Source organism: Phyllobates terribilis, unplaced genomic scaffold (assembly GCF_046119375.1).
Source record: "Phyllobates terribilis strain yellow unplaced genomic scaffold, ASM4611937v1 Scaffold_5__5_contigs__length_657084704, whole genome shotgun sequence".
NCBI classification, from domain to species: domain Eukaryota; kingdom Metazoa; phylum Chordata; class Amphibia; order Anura; family Dendrobatidae; genus Phyllobates; species Phyllobates terribilis.
In genome coordinates, this window is record NW_027362765.1 from 119,791,388 (window position 1) to 119,809,209 (window position 17,822).

General features: G+C 44.5%; 1 protein-coding gene across 2 annotated transcripts in view; it reads left to right on the forward strand.

Annotated features, from left to right (window-relative positions):
* The window catches only part of PSMF1 (proteasome inhibitor subunit 1), a 35,810-nt gene extending 19,680 nt beyond the window's left edge, over positions 1 to 16,130 (forward strand). Inside the window, exons 2-7 of one of the 2 annotated variants that reach the window (XM_073682851.1) lie at positions 12,852 to 13,014; positions 13,488 to 13,570; positions 13,885 to 14,058; positions 14,142 to 14,195; positions 14,998 to 15,144; positions 15,233 to 16,130. In XM_073682851.1, coding sequence (XP_073538952.1) covers positions 12,852 to 13,014; positions 13,488 to 13,570; positions 13,885 to 14,058; positions 14,142 to 14,195; positions 14,998 to 15,144; positions 15,233 to 15,284 — 673 coding nt within the window. In that variant the 3' untranslated portion in view covers positions 15,285 to 16,130. The remainder of the gene's footprint in view (positions 1 to 12,851; positions 13,015 to 13,487; positions 13,571 to 13,884; positions 14,059 to 14,141; positions 14,196 to 14,997; positions 15,145 to 15,232) is intronic. The other variant, XM_073682850.1, reaches the window with a different exon arrangement.
* The last annotated feature ends 1,692 nt before the right edge of the window (positions 16,131 to 17,822 follow it).

Consider the following 17,822-nt stretch of genomic DNA (forward strand, 5'->3'; position numbering starts at 1 on the left):
ATTGGCAGTAAAAGACACCAAAGCTCATCACACCAGTGAGTTTCTCCAGGTCTTGGTGGAAAAGGTTCTGCAAGACTATGAACTTAAAAAAGAGCAAGTTCTTTCTGTCGTAACTGACAATGCTTCAAATATAAGTACTATTGAGCTAATGAATGAGAGTAATGATGGTGACCAGCAGCTAGAAGAACATTCTGGGTCCACAGACATAGAAATGTTTGAAATAGAGGAACACAGTATTGTAACTGAGGAGCAAACTGAAGTTGCTTCAGATGATCAGCAACATGATAGTTTAGATGATCTTGTTGAAATTGTGTCAATACGTTCTTTCATTCATCACATGCGCTGTGTTGTGCATACGCTACAGCTGGCTATAAGAGACAGTCTGCAAGAAGGACATGCTGCTGCACTGATTGGCAAGGTGAGAAAATTGGCTACTGTTGCCAGAACCCCTAAAGTTGACTCAATTTTGAAGAGACGTGCTGGAAAAGGGGCAATTATTGATCAAGCCACATGATGGGGCAGTACTTATTTAATGATTCAGCGCTTGGTTGAACTGAAAACCTTTCTTGTAGACATGGCTAACCCTCAACTGACGCTAAATGAAAGTCAGTGGAATCAGGTGACTGAGCTGGAAAAATTGCTAGAGCACCCATTTACAGTGACTAAAAAATTACAAGCAGAGGACTTAACTCCAGGTATTTTCTTAAAGGAGTGGAAGAACCTGATGTTTCGCGTGTCCCAAAGAGGAGGGTTAATTGCAAGTGGCATTGCTACATCAATGAAACGGAGAGAGGAGCTACTATTATAAAATAACATTCTTTTGGCAGCTGTTTATGTAGACCCAATGCATCGGATTCTTGTAGATGATCAACAGCTAACTAAAGGAAAAGAAGCTCTGTTTGAAATAGCAGTAAGGATGAAAGGGTTGCAGAACAGTCAGGAGGAACAAGAAGAATTTGGTCGTCCTGCCACATCTTCACCCTCATCATCAACTGATGAAGAATTTAATTTAGAAAAATATTTGGATCACAAGGACCGTGCAAAGCTTTCCCGCATAGAAGAAGAGTCATCCCCATCAAAGAACACAGCCAGTACATTTCAGCAGAATTTTTCATGTGCACTAAAAGAAATTGAGAAATTTGACCGTTCATCAAAAATAACAGTGCAACAAGCGATTCCTCTGTATCCTGACATGTCAGAGTTGCCCGAGTGGTTACTGCTTTGCCACCAACCCAAGTTAGTGTAGAGAGGTTGTTCTCTGCTCTCAAAATAATTAGATCAGATTTGAGGGCATCCATGAAGGAGGATCTGACAGAGGCAATACTTTTTCTGAGGACAAATTTATAGATTTCTTCTTATTAACTGCATAACAGTGTTTATTGCATATTTACTTACAAGAGTTTAGAAACGTTTATAAAAGTTATTTGCTATATTCTAATTGTATTCTAGTAAATATAGTTTTTGCTCTAAGTGGTCTGATTACTTATATGATGGTGAGAAACTGAATAAGCACGATGTTAATATTTTACAACAGTAAATTTATTGTTACGAATTGGCCATTTATGAAGGAGTCGGAGCCGGAGTCGGAACCTGATAAAATCCAGGAGTCGGAGTCGCAACTGTGGCTTACCCACTCCACAGCCCTGGTTTCCGCAGCGGCAAAAACGGTGCAGAAACGCTTAAAAAACGCATGGTAGAAGGTCTGCCATGGTCCCGAATGAATCCGCATGTGCTGTGCACATGCTGCGGAAATTTCCGCTGCGGATTATCATTGCGGAAAAAAACGCAGCACTACCAATTATTTTGCGGAAGTGCTGCGTTTTCGCCCCCATTGACTTGCATTAGATCGCATGGATTACGCATCACTGCATATGTAGATGCGCATTCCACGCTTTTCATTGTGCGGATGGTACCCGGGTCTAGAGGACAGGAGACTCTCCTCCGGACCCGGGTACCATAGAACCTGTGAAAAAAAGAATAAAATAAAAAATAAATGTTATATTCACCTTCTGATGGCCCCCCGCTGCGCTCGTCCTCCCATGCCGGCAGATCGCGGTGGACTGAAGGACCTGTGCTGACGTCATAGTCATGCGACGGCAGGTCCTTCAGTGCAGTGTACCGCGATCTGCTGGCAGCCAGGACGGAGCGAAGCAAGACTGCGGGGGCCATCGGGAAGGTAAGTATAGATTTATTTTTTATTTTTAACCATTCTTTAAGGTCACACTATGTAAATCCATGCCGGTTGCATGGATTTATATAGTGTGACCAAGTTGACAAGCACTTTCCAAGTGATGCTAAAATCGCTTGGAAAGCGCTTGTCAACCCACATGCGGAAATGCATGTGAAGAACGCTTCACATCCGCATGTCCCTGGCAGGAAAAACGCATGTACAATCCGCATGTGTTTTTTCTGCCAGGGAGATGCAGAAACGCTCAGGAAAAATCCGGAGCATTTCGCATCGTGGGCACATAGCCTTAAGGATGGGGTAAAGCCAATCAGGAGACATGAAAGGAGGGGGGGGGGGTTGTCCCAAAAAAACATGTATATGACATGTGTTCATTAAGCCCCTTCGGGGCCAGGGACTGCATCCTAAAGATCCACTCGGATTCTTTCCTTAGGATTGCTCTATCTAAGTTACCTCCTCTTGTTTTGGGTCTAATCACTTCTATTATACAAAAGGATATCTCTCCTGGCCGACCTTTATGCATCTCATTCATGTGTCGAGCCACCGGGCTGTCACGTTCATTACGAATGTCCCCCAAATGCTCCCCTACCCTTCTGCGAAATTCCCTTGTGGTTTTACTCACATAGTCTAAGGGGCAGGCACAGGTGGCCTTATAGACCACTCCTGAGGTTTTACAATTCGAGAAGTCTCTTATAGAGAATATTTTTCCGGTCGACGCACTCCCAAAGGTTTTACACGGCTCCATCCAACCACAATAGCAACAATTCCCGCAACGAAAATGACCGCATGGTCTTCTATCAAGCAATGTTGGTGTTTGTGATGTCCTCTGATATAAACTATGCACCAAGCGGTCACCAATAGATCTACCCCTTCTGAAAGTTATGCTTGGAGAGGAGGGAATGAGTCCCTTCAGGTTTGGGTCTGCTAGTAGTATGCCACAGTGTTTTCTCAGAACTTGATACACTCTCTGGGACTGGCTATCAAACGTGCCTATAATCCTTGACACCTCCATCCCCTGTTCCCTACTTACTCTTGTTGGTCAAGAGGGAACGTCTATCACTACTGCTTGCATTGATTTATGCCTCATCCAATACCTATTGGGGATATCCACGATCCTTAAACCTCTGCTAAAGATTATCAGCCTGTTCCTTAGGCTGCATGCCCACGATGCGTTTTTGATGCGGAATTTCCGCAGCGGAAATGCTTTAAAAACACTTGGTAATATGTGTCCCATGGTCCCCAATGAAAATCCGCATGTTCTGTGCACATGCTGCTGAATTTTTTCCGCAGCGGATTTTCCTTGCGGAAAAATCCGCAGCGTGTCCATTATTTGTGCTTTTCCGCATGCGGATTTGAGGTCTCAATGCGTTTGAAAAACGCAAGTCAAATCTGCATGTAAAAATGCTGCAAAAACGCTTAAAAAACGTGTGTAAAATCCGCAAGCGTTTTTACTGCCAAGGACAAGCAGAAACGCTGCGGAAATTTTCTGCTTCAATTCCGCATCGTGGGCACATAGCCTTAAAGGCACTATAGTTGGTACAGTTCCTTCTGAGGCGAAGGAACTGCCCCTTAGGAATGCCTTTTTTTAGCATGGTAGGGTGGTGGCTCTCCCATTTAAGAAGACTGTTTGTGGCTGTCGGCTTCCTATAGGTGCTGGTGCTAATGGAGCCGTCTCTTCCTTTCCTGATCATCAGATCTAACAAGGAAATGTTATGTTGCTGACACTCGAATGTGAATCTAAGACCAAGGGATTTTTTTTTAATTATTTCCACAAACTGACCAAATTGGGCCTCTGGACCAGACCAAAAAACCAAGATGTCATCAATATATCTGGCCCAGAGGCTCACAGCTGAGTTTCACCACCTTTCCTCCTCCCCAAACACGATAGTTTCCTTCCACCAGCCCAGGAGCAGATTGGCGTACGTGTGCCCCTGAGCTGGCGGAAGTACTTACCATCAAAAAGAAAGTAGTTGTGGGTTAAGACAAATGATAGTAAATCCAATACAAATTCGTTGTGGTTGGAACATTCAATCGCTCTTGTTTTTAAAAAATGTTCTACTGCTTTTAGACCCGCGTCATGTGGAATACTATTATAGAGTGCCTCCACATCTATGGAGGCCAATATAGTGCCTTCCTCTATAGAGATCCCATCAAGTTGCGATAGCAAGTGTCGTGTATCCCGGGTATATGATGGTAGTACAGAGACGAAAGGGTGCGAGATCCGATCAATATATAAACCAACATTCTGAGATAGGGAGTCAATGCCAGCGACAATTGGGCGGCCCTTAAGGGGGTTCAGACCTTTGTGGACCTTTGGCAGGGCATAGAAGGTAGGTATTGTTGGAGAGACTAGTGCCAAAAAGTTAAATTCATTTTTCAATATTAGGCCTCTCTCCTTTCCGTCATCCAGTATCCCCATAAGGGTCTTGGTGTACATAACAGTCGGATCCCTGGAAAGCGTCTCATAGGTTACCCCATCTTTTAGCACAGCCCAGCACATTGTTAGCTATTTTTCATGATTTAAGAGGACTAAATTGCCTCCTTTGTCTGAGGCTTTTATAATACGGTCTTTGTTTTTCTCCAATCTAGAGAGGGCCAGTTCCTCATTGGCTGATAGGTTGGAGATTTGTTCTGGTGGTGCTTTTGGAATCTTACATAAATCGTCCTCTCTACCAGCTTAACAAATATGTCTATGCTTGTGATTTCATTGCATGGAGGCATCTTCTTGCTTCTCTTTTTAAGATCTGTAAAGGGGCCTAGTCCCTTCTCTCTCATGTTTGGTGTTCCTCCTGCAGCAGTCCCGTCAAGGCCTGATAGCCCTCAATATCATCATCCCTGAGTCCCAGTCGATGGCATTGCTCCCTATCGTGTTGTTTAAAGAATAATTTCCATTTTAGATTGCGTCCAAATATATTTACGTCTTTCACCCAGTTAAAGCAATTGAATGTATTAGTTGGTACAAAGTTCAAACCCTTTTGCAGGAAGGAGTACTCCTCTTTTGACAGCATATATGATGTCAGGTTAATGATTTGTCCTTGGTTCATCTAGGTCTCTTTCTTAGGTCGTATATCATATGAGACTTTCCCCCTAAAACCTAAAAAAGAACTGTGTGAAGATGAGGATGAAGGAGAGGCAGACCGTGTCTCTGTCTCTACCATGGAGTTTTTTTCTCTCCATCCTTTTGTCTGTGGTTCCTTAGATTGGTTCCTTCTCTGCCACCTATTTCTATATGGTCTACCACTTGTGCGTGAATTCCTTCCTCTAAGACGGGTGCCCCCTCTTTCAGTGTCAGAGATCTCAGCGTCTGATGATGAGACGTCAGTATTGTATTTTTGGAGAAAGCTATAAGCCTGGTTATTCTTGAATTATTATTATTATTATTTATTACTATAGCGCCATTTATTCCATGGCGCTTTACATGTGATAGGGATATACATAGCAAAAACATTTGCATAATCTTAACAAAACGAGTCAGCAACTGGTACAGGAGGAGCGAGGACCCTGCCCGCGAGGGCTCACAGTCTACAAGGGATGGGTGGGGGTAGAGGAGGTCATGCAGTAATGTGGTGGAGCGATGGTTACTGCAGGTTGTAGGCTTGTCAGAAGAGGTAGGTCTTCAGGTTTCTTTTGAAGGCTTCCTTGGTAGGCGAGAGTCTGATGTGTTGGGGTACAGAGTTCCAGAGTAGGGGCGATGCACTGGAGAAATCTTGTATGTGATTGTGGGAAGAGGAGATAAGAGGGGAGTAGAGAAGGAGATCTTGTGAGGATCGGAGGTTGCGTGCAGGTAAGTACCGGGAGACTAGGTCACAGATGTATGGAGGAGACAGGTTGTGGATGGCTTTGTATGCCGTGGTTAGGGTTTTGAACTGGATTCTCTGGGCAATGGGGAGCCAGTGAAGGGATTGACAGAGGGGGGAGGCTGGGGAATAGCGGGGGGACAGGTGGATTAGTTGAGCAGCAGAGTTTAGGATAGATTGGAGGGGCGCAAGAGTGTTGGAAGGGATGCCACAGAGCAGGAGGTTGCAGTAGTCGAGGCGGGAGATGATGAGGGCATGTACTAGTGTTTTTGCTGAGGAATGCACGGATCCGGGAGATATTTTTGATTTGGAGTCGGCAAGAAGTGGAAAGGGCTTGGATATGTGGTTTGAAGGAGAGATCAGAGTCCAGGGTTACCCCAAGGCAGCGAGCTTGTGGGACTAGGGAGAGTGAACAGCCATTGACGTTGATGGATAGGTCAGATGGGGGATATGAATGAGAGGGTGGAAAGATGATGAACTATGTTTTATCCATGTTGACTTTTAGAAATCTGGCAGAGAAGAAGGATGAAATGGCGGACAGACCTTGTGGGATTTTGGTTAGTAGGGAGGAGATATCGGGTCCACATAGGTAGATATGTGTGTCATCAGCATAGAGGTGATACTGAAAGCCGTGAGACTCTATGAGCTGTCCCAGGCCAAAGGTGTAGATGGTGAAGAGCAGAGGTCCTAGAACTGAACCTTGGGGGACACCGACAGATAGGGGGCGAGATGAGGAGGTGGTGCGTGAGTGGGAGACGCTGAATGTCCTGTCTGTTAAGTATGAGGAGATCCAAGATAGGGCCAAGTCCCTGATGCTAAGAGATGAGAGAATCTGTAGTAAGAGGGAATGGTCCACTGTGTCGAAGGCAGATGACAGGTCCAGAAGGAGGAGGATGGAGTAGTGTCGCTTGGATTTGGCAGTTAGTAGGTCGTTGGTGACTTTGGTCAGGGCAGTTTCAGTCGAGTGATGCGGTCGGAAGCCAGATTGCAGGCGGTCGAAGAGGGAACAGGAATAGAGGTGGGAGGACAGTTCAAGGTGGACATGTTCTAGTAGTTTTGAGGCAAAGGGGAGACGTGATATGGGGCGGTAGCTAGTCAGAGAGGATGGGTCAAGGGAGGGCTTTTTGAGGATGGGTGTGATTGCGGCATGTTTGAAACATGAGGGGAAGACACCGGTTGTTAGTGACAGGTTGAAGAGGTGGGTTAGGGTTGGGATGAAGACTGTGGTAAGGTTAGGGATGAGGTGGGATGGGATTGGGTCAAGTTCGCAGGTGGTGAGGTGTGATTTGGAGAGTAAAGAGGAGACTTGACCTTCTGTAATGGTGGAGAAGTGGGGTTTGGAGGAGGAAGGTTGAGTAGGTATGAGGAGGGGTTGTGCGGGCTTTAGGCAAAAGCTTTGTCTGATGGTGTCAATCTTCTGCTTGAAGAATGAGGCAAAGTCTTCGGCTGAGATGAGAGAAGAGGGAGGAGGTGCTGGGGGACGAAGGAGAGAATTGAAAGTGTTAAATAGCTGTTTAGGGTTGTGAGACAGGGAGGATATGAGAGATGAGAAGTAGGTTTGTTTTGCTGTAGTGAGTGCGGACTTGAAGATAGTTAGGGATTGTTTGAATGCGATGAAGTGCTCGATGGAGTGAGACCTTTTCCATCTCCTCTCCGCAACCCTGGAGGCCCGTCGCAGTTCTTTAGTAAGTTTGGTGTGCCAGGGTTGCCTGTTGATTGTGCGAGATTTGGTATGTGTGAGGGGGGCGATCGAGTCGAGAGCTGCAGCTATTGTGGTGCATTGCATTGTGTAAGGAATTTATGTCTGTAAGAGGGAGGAGGGATTCAGAGAGTGAGTGTAGGTCAAGGTGTTTGAGGTTTCTGCGAGCGTGTGTAAGTTTGTGGAGTGGGGATTGTGCACTTGGAGAGGAGAGGGTAGAGAATGTGAGGAGGTTATGGTCAGAGAGAGGGAGGGGTGAGTTAGAGAGGTTAGATAGGGAACAGAGGCGGGTGAAGATGAGGTCCAGTGTGTGGCCCTCTTTATGAGTAGCTGCCAAAGACCATTGAGAAAGGCCGAAGGAGGAAGTGAGGGATAGGAGCTTAGAGACAGACGAGTGGGAAGTGTCAATGGGGATGTTGAAGTCACCCATTATGATAGTGGGGATGTCAGTGGAAAGGAAGTGAAGCAGCCAGGTGGTGAAGTGGTCTAAGAAAGTGGTGGCTAGCCCTGGGGGTCGGTAAATGACGGCCAGTTGGAGGTCAGAGGGGGAATAGATGCGCACACAGTGCACTAAATCCTTTGTGAACTGCCCCTGTTTTCTTTCTTTTAGGATTGTCTGAAATTTTTCTACAGATGTCTGCAGTGCACTCTCCCTCCTTTTAAAATCAGGATCAGATTTATATTTAAGGGCCCTTTCTATCAATCCACTCAGTTTTTTACTTGAGTGTCAGCAACATAACATTGCCTTTTTAGATCTGATGATCAGGAAAGGAAGAGACGGCTCCATTAGCACCAGCACCTATAGGAAACCGACAGCCACAAACAGTCTTCTTAAATGGGAGAGCCACCACCCTACCACACTCAAAAAAGGCATTCCTAAGGGGCAGTTCCTTCGCCTCAGAAGGAACTGTACCAACTATAGTGCCTTTAAGGAACAGGCTGATAATCTTTATCAGAGGTTTAAGGATCGTGGATATCCCCAATAGGTATTGGATGAGGCGTATATCAATGCAAGCAGTAGTGATAGACGTTCCCTCTTGACCAACAAGAGTAGGGAACAGGGGATGGAGGTGTCAAGGATTATAGGCACGTTTGATAGCCAGTCCCAAAGAGTGTATCAAGTTCTGAAAAAACACTGGGGCATACTACTAGCAGAACCAAACCTGAAGGGACTCATTCCCTCCTCTCCAAGCATAACTTTCAGAAGGGGTAGATCTATTGGTGACCGCTTGGTGCATAGTTTATATCAGAGGACATCACAAACACCAACATGGCTTGATAGAAGACCATGCGGTCATTTTCGTTGCGGGAATTGTTGCTATTGTGGTTGGATGGAGCCGTGTAAAACCTTTGGGAGTGCGTTGACCGGAAAAATATTCTCTATAAGAGACTTCTCGAATTGTAAAACCTCAGGAGTGGTCTATAAGGCCACCTGTGCCTGCCCCTTAGACTATGTGGGTAAAACCACAAGGGAATTTCGCAGAAGGGTAGGGGAGCATTTGGGGGACATTCGTAATGAACGTGACACCCCGGTGGCTCGACACATGAATGAGATGCATAAAGGTCGGCCAGGAGAGATATCCTTTTGTATAATGGAAGTGATTAGACCCAAAACAAGAGGAAGTAACTTAGAGCAATCCTAAGGAAAGAATCCAAGTGGATCTTTAGATGCAGTCCCTGGCCCCGAAGGGGCTTAATGAACACATGTCATATACATGTTTTTTGTGACAAACCCCCCACCCCCCTCCTTTCATGTCTCCTGATTGGCCTTACTCCGTCCTTAACAGTTTTCCTTGCTATCATCACCCTATGTGTTGCCATCCTCCTTTATTCCACCCTATGTGTGGCTGCTCTCTTATGGCATTCTATGCATAAAATGCCGGGGGTGTATCACTGTGCCAAAAGGCACATATTCTCTAGGTATAATCCTGCATGTATATCAAAAAAACGCCTATATTAGCATTAGGTATATTCTAACTAATGGGAATAACTTTCTTTCCCTCCCCCCCCCCCCCCCCTTCATTCCATACATATATTCCCTGGAACCTCCCTTTACAGCAAGGAAGGCAATATGTTACAGTATATGATAGTATGTGCAGTATCTTTGTCGCCCTGTTACGTGAACACGGATTTTAGGAGTGACTACAAGCTAGTATATCCATGGCTGCACTGGATAAGAGCAAATAGAATTTTTTGGGAATGGAATCAAGTATCATACTGAATTATGTATTCCACTACATGAATATCTTGGTTTAATTGTCCATTTTGGGAGACTGTTTATATTCTCCCTCCATTGGTCTGTGCTCCACTGTAGAACACATTGGTATACATATATGCCTCTATGTGCGGCTGTGCTGCCCTCGGGCGGGTCACTGCGCTCCGGGCTGGAACGCACACATTATTGATCTGGCGGAGGGATCCCCTCCACCTCCCCCGGGTGCATCATTACACTCCGGGTTGGAGCGCTCATGCTGTCAAACCTCCGGAGGTATCCCCTCCTCCAGCTTCCTATGCTCCCTATCAATTGCGCAGCCTCACTGGCGTGCGCCGAGCGCATGTGTCATGAGAGGGCGGTGCCTCCCTGCGCTCCAGCGTGGAACGCATTCATCACTTCCGGCACGGCACGCCGGTTTCTACGCCAGGAAAGTTAAGCCTCTTGTGCTGACATACAGGACATGCGCACTTCGTCTCCTGGGGACAGGGGAGCCTATTGACACATGGATAAGCTCTCTCTTAGGGGCGTGGGGGAATGATCTATCTATCAACAAGGGGGATATTTAAACCTGGCCTCTGACATAGCTCTTAGAGCCAGCCATCCTGCAGCAGCTTTTATCATGCAGCTCCAGCTTTCATGATTCCCTAATACCTACATCGGCCTCCTGATGAACCAGATACAGCTGGGGAAACGCTTTGAGGCGCTAATATGATAAAAGATAAGTCTATCAATTTTCTTTTTGTCAAAATGTCTATCAATATCTCCTGTATACTTTGATTAGAAATAGGAGCAACTCTGTATTAGACCAGGCAGTCACCTTATTACCCTGTTTAGATCACCTGATAGGGATTAACAGGGAGAGACAGGGACAGCCGTCGCTTAGTGGGGGCGCCAAATACGCAATTTTAGGATGCCAACCTCCACGTTAGGCAGGATTTAATTAGTGGCATATCAGGGCTTGTCGAGGCCATCATATCACTTTGGGAGCCTTTATTGTCTTCTGATAAGACAGCAAGTTATTTTAATACACGGGATTTTTTGGTGTGTGTTTTTTTAATCAACTAAATAAAATCTATTGTTTTAGAGGGAATACATGTTCACGTGTCAGCATATTGCTCCAATATGTACAATGGCCAACGTTTCGGTCATGTGTGGACCTTGTAAATATAAAGTTGTCACCCCTGCCTGGGTATAATTATTTGTGTCACTACTGCCTTTGTATAAATACTTATTTCATCCCTGCTTATGAACAGTTGTCACCTCTGCCTGGCTATATAAAGTGTTATGTCACCCCTGCCTGCTGTACATAGCTAACTCTCCTCCCTGCTTATAAATAGTTGTCATCCCTGTCTCTATTTAAATAGGTGTCTTCCCTGCCTGCACATAGATAGCTGTCTCTTCCACCTGCTAATACACAGCTGTCTTCCCTGCCTGCGCAGAAATAACTCTTACATTTACCCGCTAACTTCTTAAAGGCAACTTGTCACGTTGGAAAATTCTTTTTACTTGCAGATACAGGGTTAACCTGCAGGTTAATAGCGTTGCTAGGCTGTCAAGCTGCCTTGCTGAAAGGGGAGGAAATTACCTTATTTCCTCCTGGGAGCCGCCAGCTTTCAGTCACAGAAGTAGTGCAGGGAGCAGCTACAGTCATTGCTAACGCAACAAGCACTATACTGTGAGCTACGGCTGTAAGTACGCCAAAGAATTTTGATGGACAGCCTGCTCTACAGTGTATCTGTGCAGAACGAGCTGCCAATCAAAGTATCAGGGCGTGCTCAGAGTCATCGCTCCCTGTGTACTAAGCGGTGACTGTAGCCCATCTTTGCACAACCTCTATGACTAAAAGCTGGCGGCTCCTGGGAGGAAATATACTTATTTTCCTCCAGCTAGCTGCACTTTCAGTAAGGCACCTGGGCAGCATTGTAACGCTATTTACCTGCAGATACACTAGTGTTTTCCCAAGGTGACAGGTTCCCTTTAAGGCTCACATGCACATTACACAAAAGTCAGACTAACCTGTTAATTTTAGCGGAATCAATCGACTGTTGTTCTATGTGTATGAGGCCTCCCGACTCCCATGACACATTCTGAGAAATCAGGCACGTGGAATTTCAACACCTAATTAGTGATGAGTGCAAGTGCTCGTTACTGGAGTTTGCCTAGTGTGCACGGGTATGCACTGAGTATCGCGGGTGCTCAAGTGACATTTTAGAGTCCCCGCAGCCACTTTTTGCGGCTGTTAGACATTCGCGTGTTTGCCAGGCAATCCCCGCATGTTTTGTCGCTGTCTAAGAGCCGTGAAACATGGAGACACGCTACTCGTTGCTTACCGAGCACTTGCACTCATCACTACACCTAATTCTTTTATTCCTAGGAGGGAAAAGGGGTCAGCCAAACACAGCTTGCATATGTATGGGAGAATCGGAAGGAATAGCTTTAATTTAAAGGGAACCTGGCTGCACGATTACAGCAAGGTAAATTCTGCCATTTCAGAGAAAATATACATTGAAGATCTGGCCGTGGACCATATCTGGGGATTTGAGTAGTCCGGCTCTTCCCAGCGCTGCTGGAGGTGATCTGGTCTTTTGCTATTTATAAGCATCAGCACTGGGAAGTGCCGGCCAAGGGCAGTGCTGTACTAGTCTCTGTTCCCAGCTGGATCTTCAAAGTATTTCTTATTTCTTATAATAATATACCTGGCAGCCAGGCTGTAATTCATGCTGCTCGCTGTTTGGGCATCATTAATTGCCTGCAAAGTTCCTTGTAAATGAGCATTCGGCCAAAAGTTATTGAAGGTGTTGTCACCCCTCACTGCTTATAAATAGCTTTATACCTACATACTCCTAGTAAAAAATGTCTCTCACCCCACCTCCTGTGTGACTACAGATACCAGTGGGCAATTGTAGATAGTGTTGAGAGCAGATTGGTACATGATGTATCCACCCATCTCCACAGCTTCTCTCACCTGCAGGCAGGAGCTCAGGAGATGGGCACCGAGCGGCTTCCAGATGGATGGGCCAACAACAAGGAGCTGTACACCCTGCGCTATGGACGCGGGACATCACAGATCCTACTTAAAGCACTGACTGTGGAGGACACCCTGATAGTCAATGCCATGGTAAGCTTAGGCTAATACTCATACACTATCAATGTGAACAGGTGAGTATATTTTTGCAACCTTCGATTTATTCCTATGTTGCATCTAAAATCTGAAATAAAGCAACTGCAAATAATTGTGACTAAAAATCTACCTTGTTTTGTGTATGCAGCTTTATTGCAGCCCAATGTGTGTCCATGGTTACGGTCTACACAATTCCTCCGCAGGACTGCAGCATCAGACTACAGAGGAATTGTTTTGTAGTCTGTAACCATGGAGACACACAGTAGCTGTAGACACAAAACTATACATTTTTCATCAGGGCTTTCTGCAAAATTACTTTATTTTGGATGCATGTGAGCAATAAAAGTGGTTGCGAAAGTCTGCACACCTGCTGTTCTAGATTAGTGTGGATAAATAATCTGTCCTTTGTGTACTCCGTGTTTCCAGGTCTATTAGGATCTGGAATAGACCGTTGTGCTTCTTTCTTGCAGGAGCTTCAGTCGGACAAGGTTTCTGATGTCACCTTGAAGATCGAGGACTTCATAGACAGTACCCACCTCGGGCAGTACCACAGGTCCGAGCGCCGGCTCTGTAGTGGGGGGCCTATAATTGACCATCAGTAGAGATTGTCAAGAAGAGGAAGTGGAGTGACCCATGACTGCAGGATCAGGCCACACAAGGCTTGTTTGTAGTCATTGAGACACATTAGTCTGTAAAGGAGCTGTATACACAAAGTGGGCACAGAATGACTATTAAAATTTTGATTACTTTTTTTTTATTTTAGATGAATTGGAGAAAAATGGTTGGAAAAGTCTTAAGTGTATCAGAAGAGCTATCCGAGGTGCCGATTTAAATATGTGCCTGATATGTTCACCTTTTCTTCTGCAGTGTGTATAAAAATCCTGTGGAGTTGAAGCGCCAGTTGGAAGCTAAACTTTTCTGCCCTTTATTTGGCTCTAAGAAGGAGAATGTGAAGGCCGAGAAACCGCAGGAGAAGAATCAAGCTGATGATGATCCCCTTAGAATTCCCCCCCGGAACCCAGCATCACGTCACCCTCCCTGGTATGTGCTCTCCTCCTCCTGTCACTTTTTCTTCTTACTTTGCTCACAGTCACCTCCACTTCTCTGTTACATCTCTTCTCTAGGACAGACCCTCCTGGATACTTTCCATACGGTGCAGCAGACCTGGACCCCCTGGGGTGAGTTCCCTTCGGCCCATGTGGTTGTATGTAAGGACAAAGTAGATTCCTTCTAAACTCCAACATCTGGCACTGATCCATCAGTATACCTTCCCCCGGCCATAAGTAGCACAATGATACCTAATGCCCTTATTACCCGGACACCAGGATACATATAGGTTTACACAGCTCTGCTGTTGGAGGGGGGAGGGGTCTGTCCTTTAGATTTCTGACTGTTTCTAATAACAACCAGCAGAATAGTGAATGCTGCTCTGGAGTATAATACAGAATGTAACTCAGGATCAGTACAGGATAAGTAATATATGTACACAGTGACTCCACAAGCAGAATAGTGAGTGCAGCTGTTGAATATAATACAGGATGTAACACAGGATCAATAAATGATAACTAATGTAACATTTAACTAAAGTTTTTATGTAGCTTATATCCCTAAAAAGAATAGTGTTAAATGGTTATTCCCCCTCACCCCCCCAAAAAAAACAGTAAGTTATCCACAATCCATGAGAGGTAAGCATGCTAGACCTCTGCTCCATTTTTTCTCTATAGGACTGCCAGAGAAAACTGAGTGCTGGGACCCCCAGCGATCAGCAAATTATCCCCTATCCTATTTGTAGGGAATAACATGTTTTTTGGGGGATAACTCTTTAATAGTTCTTAATTTAATAAGAAAACAGCCTTCATACTGTATTTGGAAGAAAGCAGCCATGTTTTTTTCCTAGACTACTATGTGGTAGTTGTAGCTAGATGTCAATTATCTTTCCTCGTGTATAACACACACAGCCCACTTGTTGTCTTCCTACAGAGGGCGCTCTGGGGGTATGATCATGGATCCCTTTCATACTGGTCGTACCAGACCCAGACCTGATCCACTCGGTTTCCTTCCTCCTGGAGCGGTGCCTCCTGGGGCACGCTTTGATCCCTTTGGGCCTATTGGTTCTGGTCGTCCTGGGTGAGTAAAATAAGCAATTCCTCATTTTTTTTATATAGGTTGAGGTGCCTGTAGGACAATTAGTGATGATGTCCCTTTTCCTTCACAGGCCTAATCCTGATCATCTGCCACCCCCGGGATATGACGACATGTTCATGTGATGAACCACAATGGCCACTGAGTAGGAGTTGCTGTTTTTTTCCATATTATTTGGGCCAATATAAAATAATACAAGGACAAGTCACTGCTTTCTGCTTTGTAATTGAATTAAACTGGACCTGAAGGACGTCATGCTGATCTAAGCTGCTTTGGTTTCTCCAACATGTGTGACCTCAACTGAATGCGTCCTAACAAACATGACTGCTTGATGTGGATGTGGTTGAGTTCCCTTCGCCGCATATCAAAGATGATACTATAAAATCTGTCTGTGTAGGTCTCCTCTCCATGATCTTTGTGGTTGGTCTATTGCCTCTGTTATCAGACATTTCAGGCTGGAGAAAGGCAGCCACCGACCTATTAATAAGTAGGAGGAGTGTCAGGACCTTGCAAAAAAAAGGAAAACTCTTTGCCCCCTGATCACTTTATAGTGACGTTTCCAGTGCTAAGACCCTCTAGAGATGTGAACATCTACTTGTGACTTATATCAGTTGCTTGTCTTCTAACGCCACAATCTGTTACAAGCTGCAGACTGCAAGGGTTAATATAAAACAGTAGCACAACACACTGTGGTATTATTCCGCTTTATTATAAACCAGTAACAAGACACAATGCAGAGAATCCTTGGCATAAATCTCTGATGAACGGCGCGCAGGTGGAGTGAGACTTTGTGTATTTCATGTAAATTCTACTGCCGGTGACGGGACGAGCGCTCCCTGATCTCGCCCCCAGTGTCAGATTTTTACCATGGACTTGCTGTATCTATATTCCTTCAGATTGGGGTTCAAAAATCTTCTCTCTTAGATGTTGTTTTTTTTTTTGTAAACTTTTTAATAAATCAGCAGAATTCACATTGATGGTGGTTGGTGAGATGGTTCAGGCATCCTTGCCCCTCTGTATGTCACATCATCACCAGACTCAAGTCACTTTTTACATTGCCGTCGGCACATTCAATGCACCCGACCACCTCCGCAAAATGAATAAATAAAAACTTGTGTATTCTCTATTAATGAACATTTCGTGGCTCAGAAGCATCTAAAAAAATATATAATTAAGCACTTTTGCAGTCTTGATCAAAAAATTCCCACAGTTCCTGTGCCGATTTACAGCACCTTTAAAATATATTCATACCTGTAAACCTTTCCTCATTTTTTCACGTTACACCCACAAACTTAAATGTATTTTATTGGGATTTTATGTGATATACCAACATAAAGTAGCAAGTATTTGTTAAGTGTAAAGGAAATGATACATGGTTTTCTAAATATTTTAAAAATAGAAATCTGAAAATTGTAACGTGTATTTGTATTTAGCCCCCTGTAGTCTTGATACCCCTAAATAAAATCCTGAGTGACCAATTGCATCAAGACGACACATTAATTAGTAAATTGAGTCCACCTGTGTGTAATTTATTCTCAGTATAACTACAGCTGTTCTGTGAAGGCCTCAGAGATTTGAGAACATTAGGGATCAAACAGCATCATGAAAACCAAGGTACACACCAGACAGGTCAGGGATAAAGTTGTGAAAAAGAATAAAGCAGGGATAGGTTATAAAAATAAAAAAATAGCTCAAGCTCTGAACACCTCATGGAACACTGTTAATTCCATCGTCCAAAAATGGGAGGAGTATGGCACAACTGCAAACCTACCAAGATATGGCCATCCACCTAACCTGACATCCCAAGCAAGGAGAGCGCTAATTAGAGAAGCAGCTAAGAGGCCCATGGTCACTCTGTAAGAGTTGCAGAGATCCACAGCTCAGGTGGGATAATCTGTATATAGGACAACTATTAGTTGTATACACAAACCTTTATAGAATAGCAGCAAGAAGAAAGCGATTTTTTTTAAAGCAAGCCATAAGAAATCCTGTTTGCAGTTTGCAAAAAGCCATGTAGGGGACAAAATGAGTATGTGGAAGATGGTGCCCTGGTCAGATAAGAACAAAGTAGAACTTTTTGGGCTAAATGCAAAATGCTATCTGTAGCAGAAAACTAACACGGCACATCACCCTGAAAGCACCATCCCCACCGTCAAACATGGTGGCAGCATTCTGCTGTGGAGATGCTTTTAAGCAGGATCAGGTCAGCTTATCAGAGTTGATGGGAAAATGGATGGTGCTAAATACAGGGCAATCCTTTAGGAAAATCTGTTAGAGGCTGCAAAAGATTTGAGACTGGAGCGTAGGTTCACCTTCCAGCAGGTCAACAACCCTAAACATACTGCATGAGCTACAATGGATGGTTTTAATGAAAGCATATTTATGTGTGTGGACTGCACAGTCACAGTCCAGACTGAAATCCCATTGAAAATCTGTGACAAAACTTGAAAATTGCTGTTCACAGACACCTCCATCCAATCGATTGACTCAGGGGGGACTGAATACAAATGCACGTCACAATTTTAAGATTTATGTATTTTAAATATTTGGAAAACCATATATTATTTTCTTTACACTTCACAAATACATAATGCTTTGTGTTAGTATATCACATAAAATCCCATTAAACTACATTTAAGTTTGTGGGAGTAACATGGAAAAGT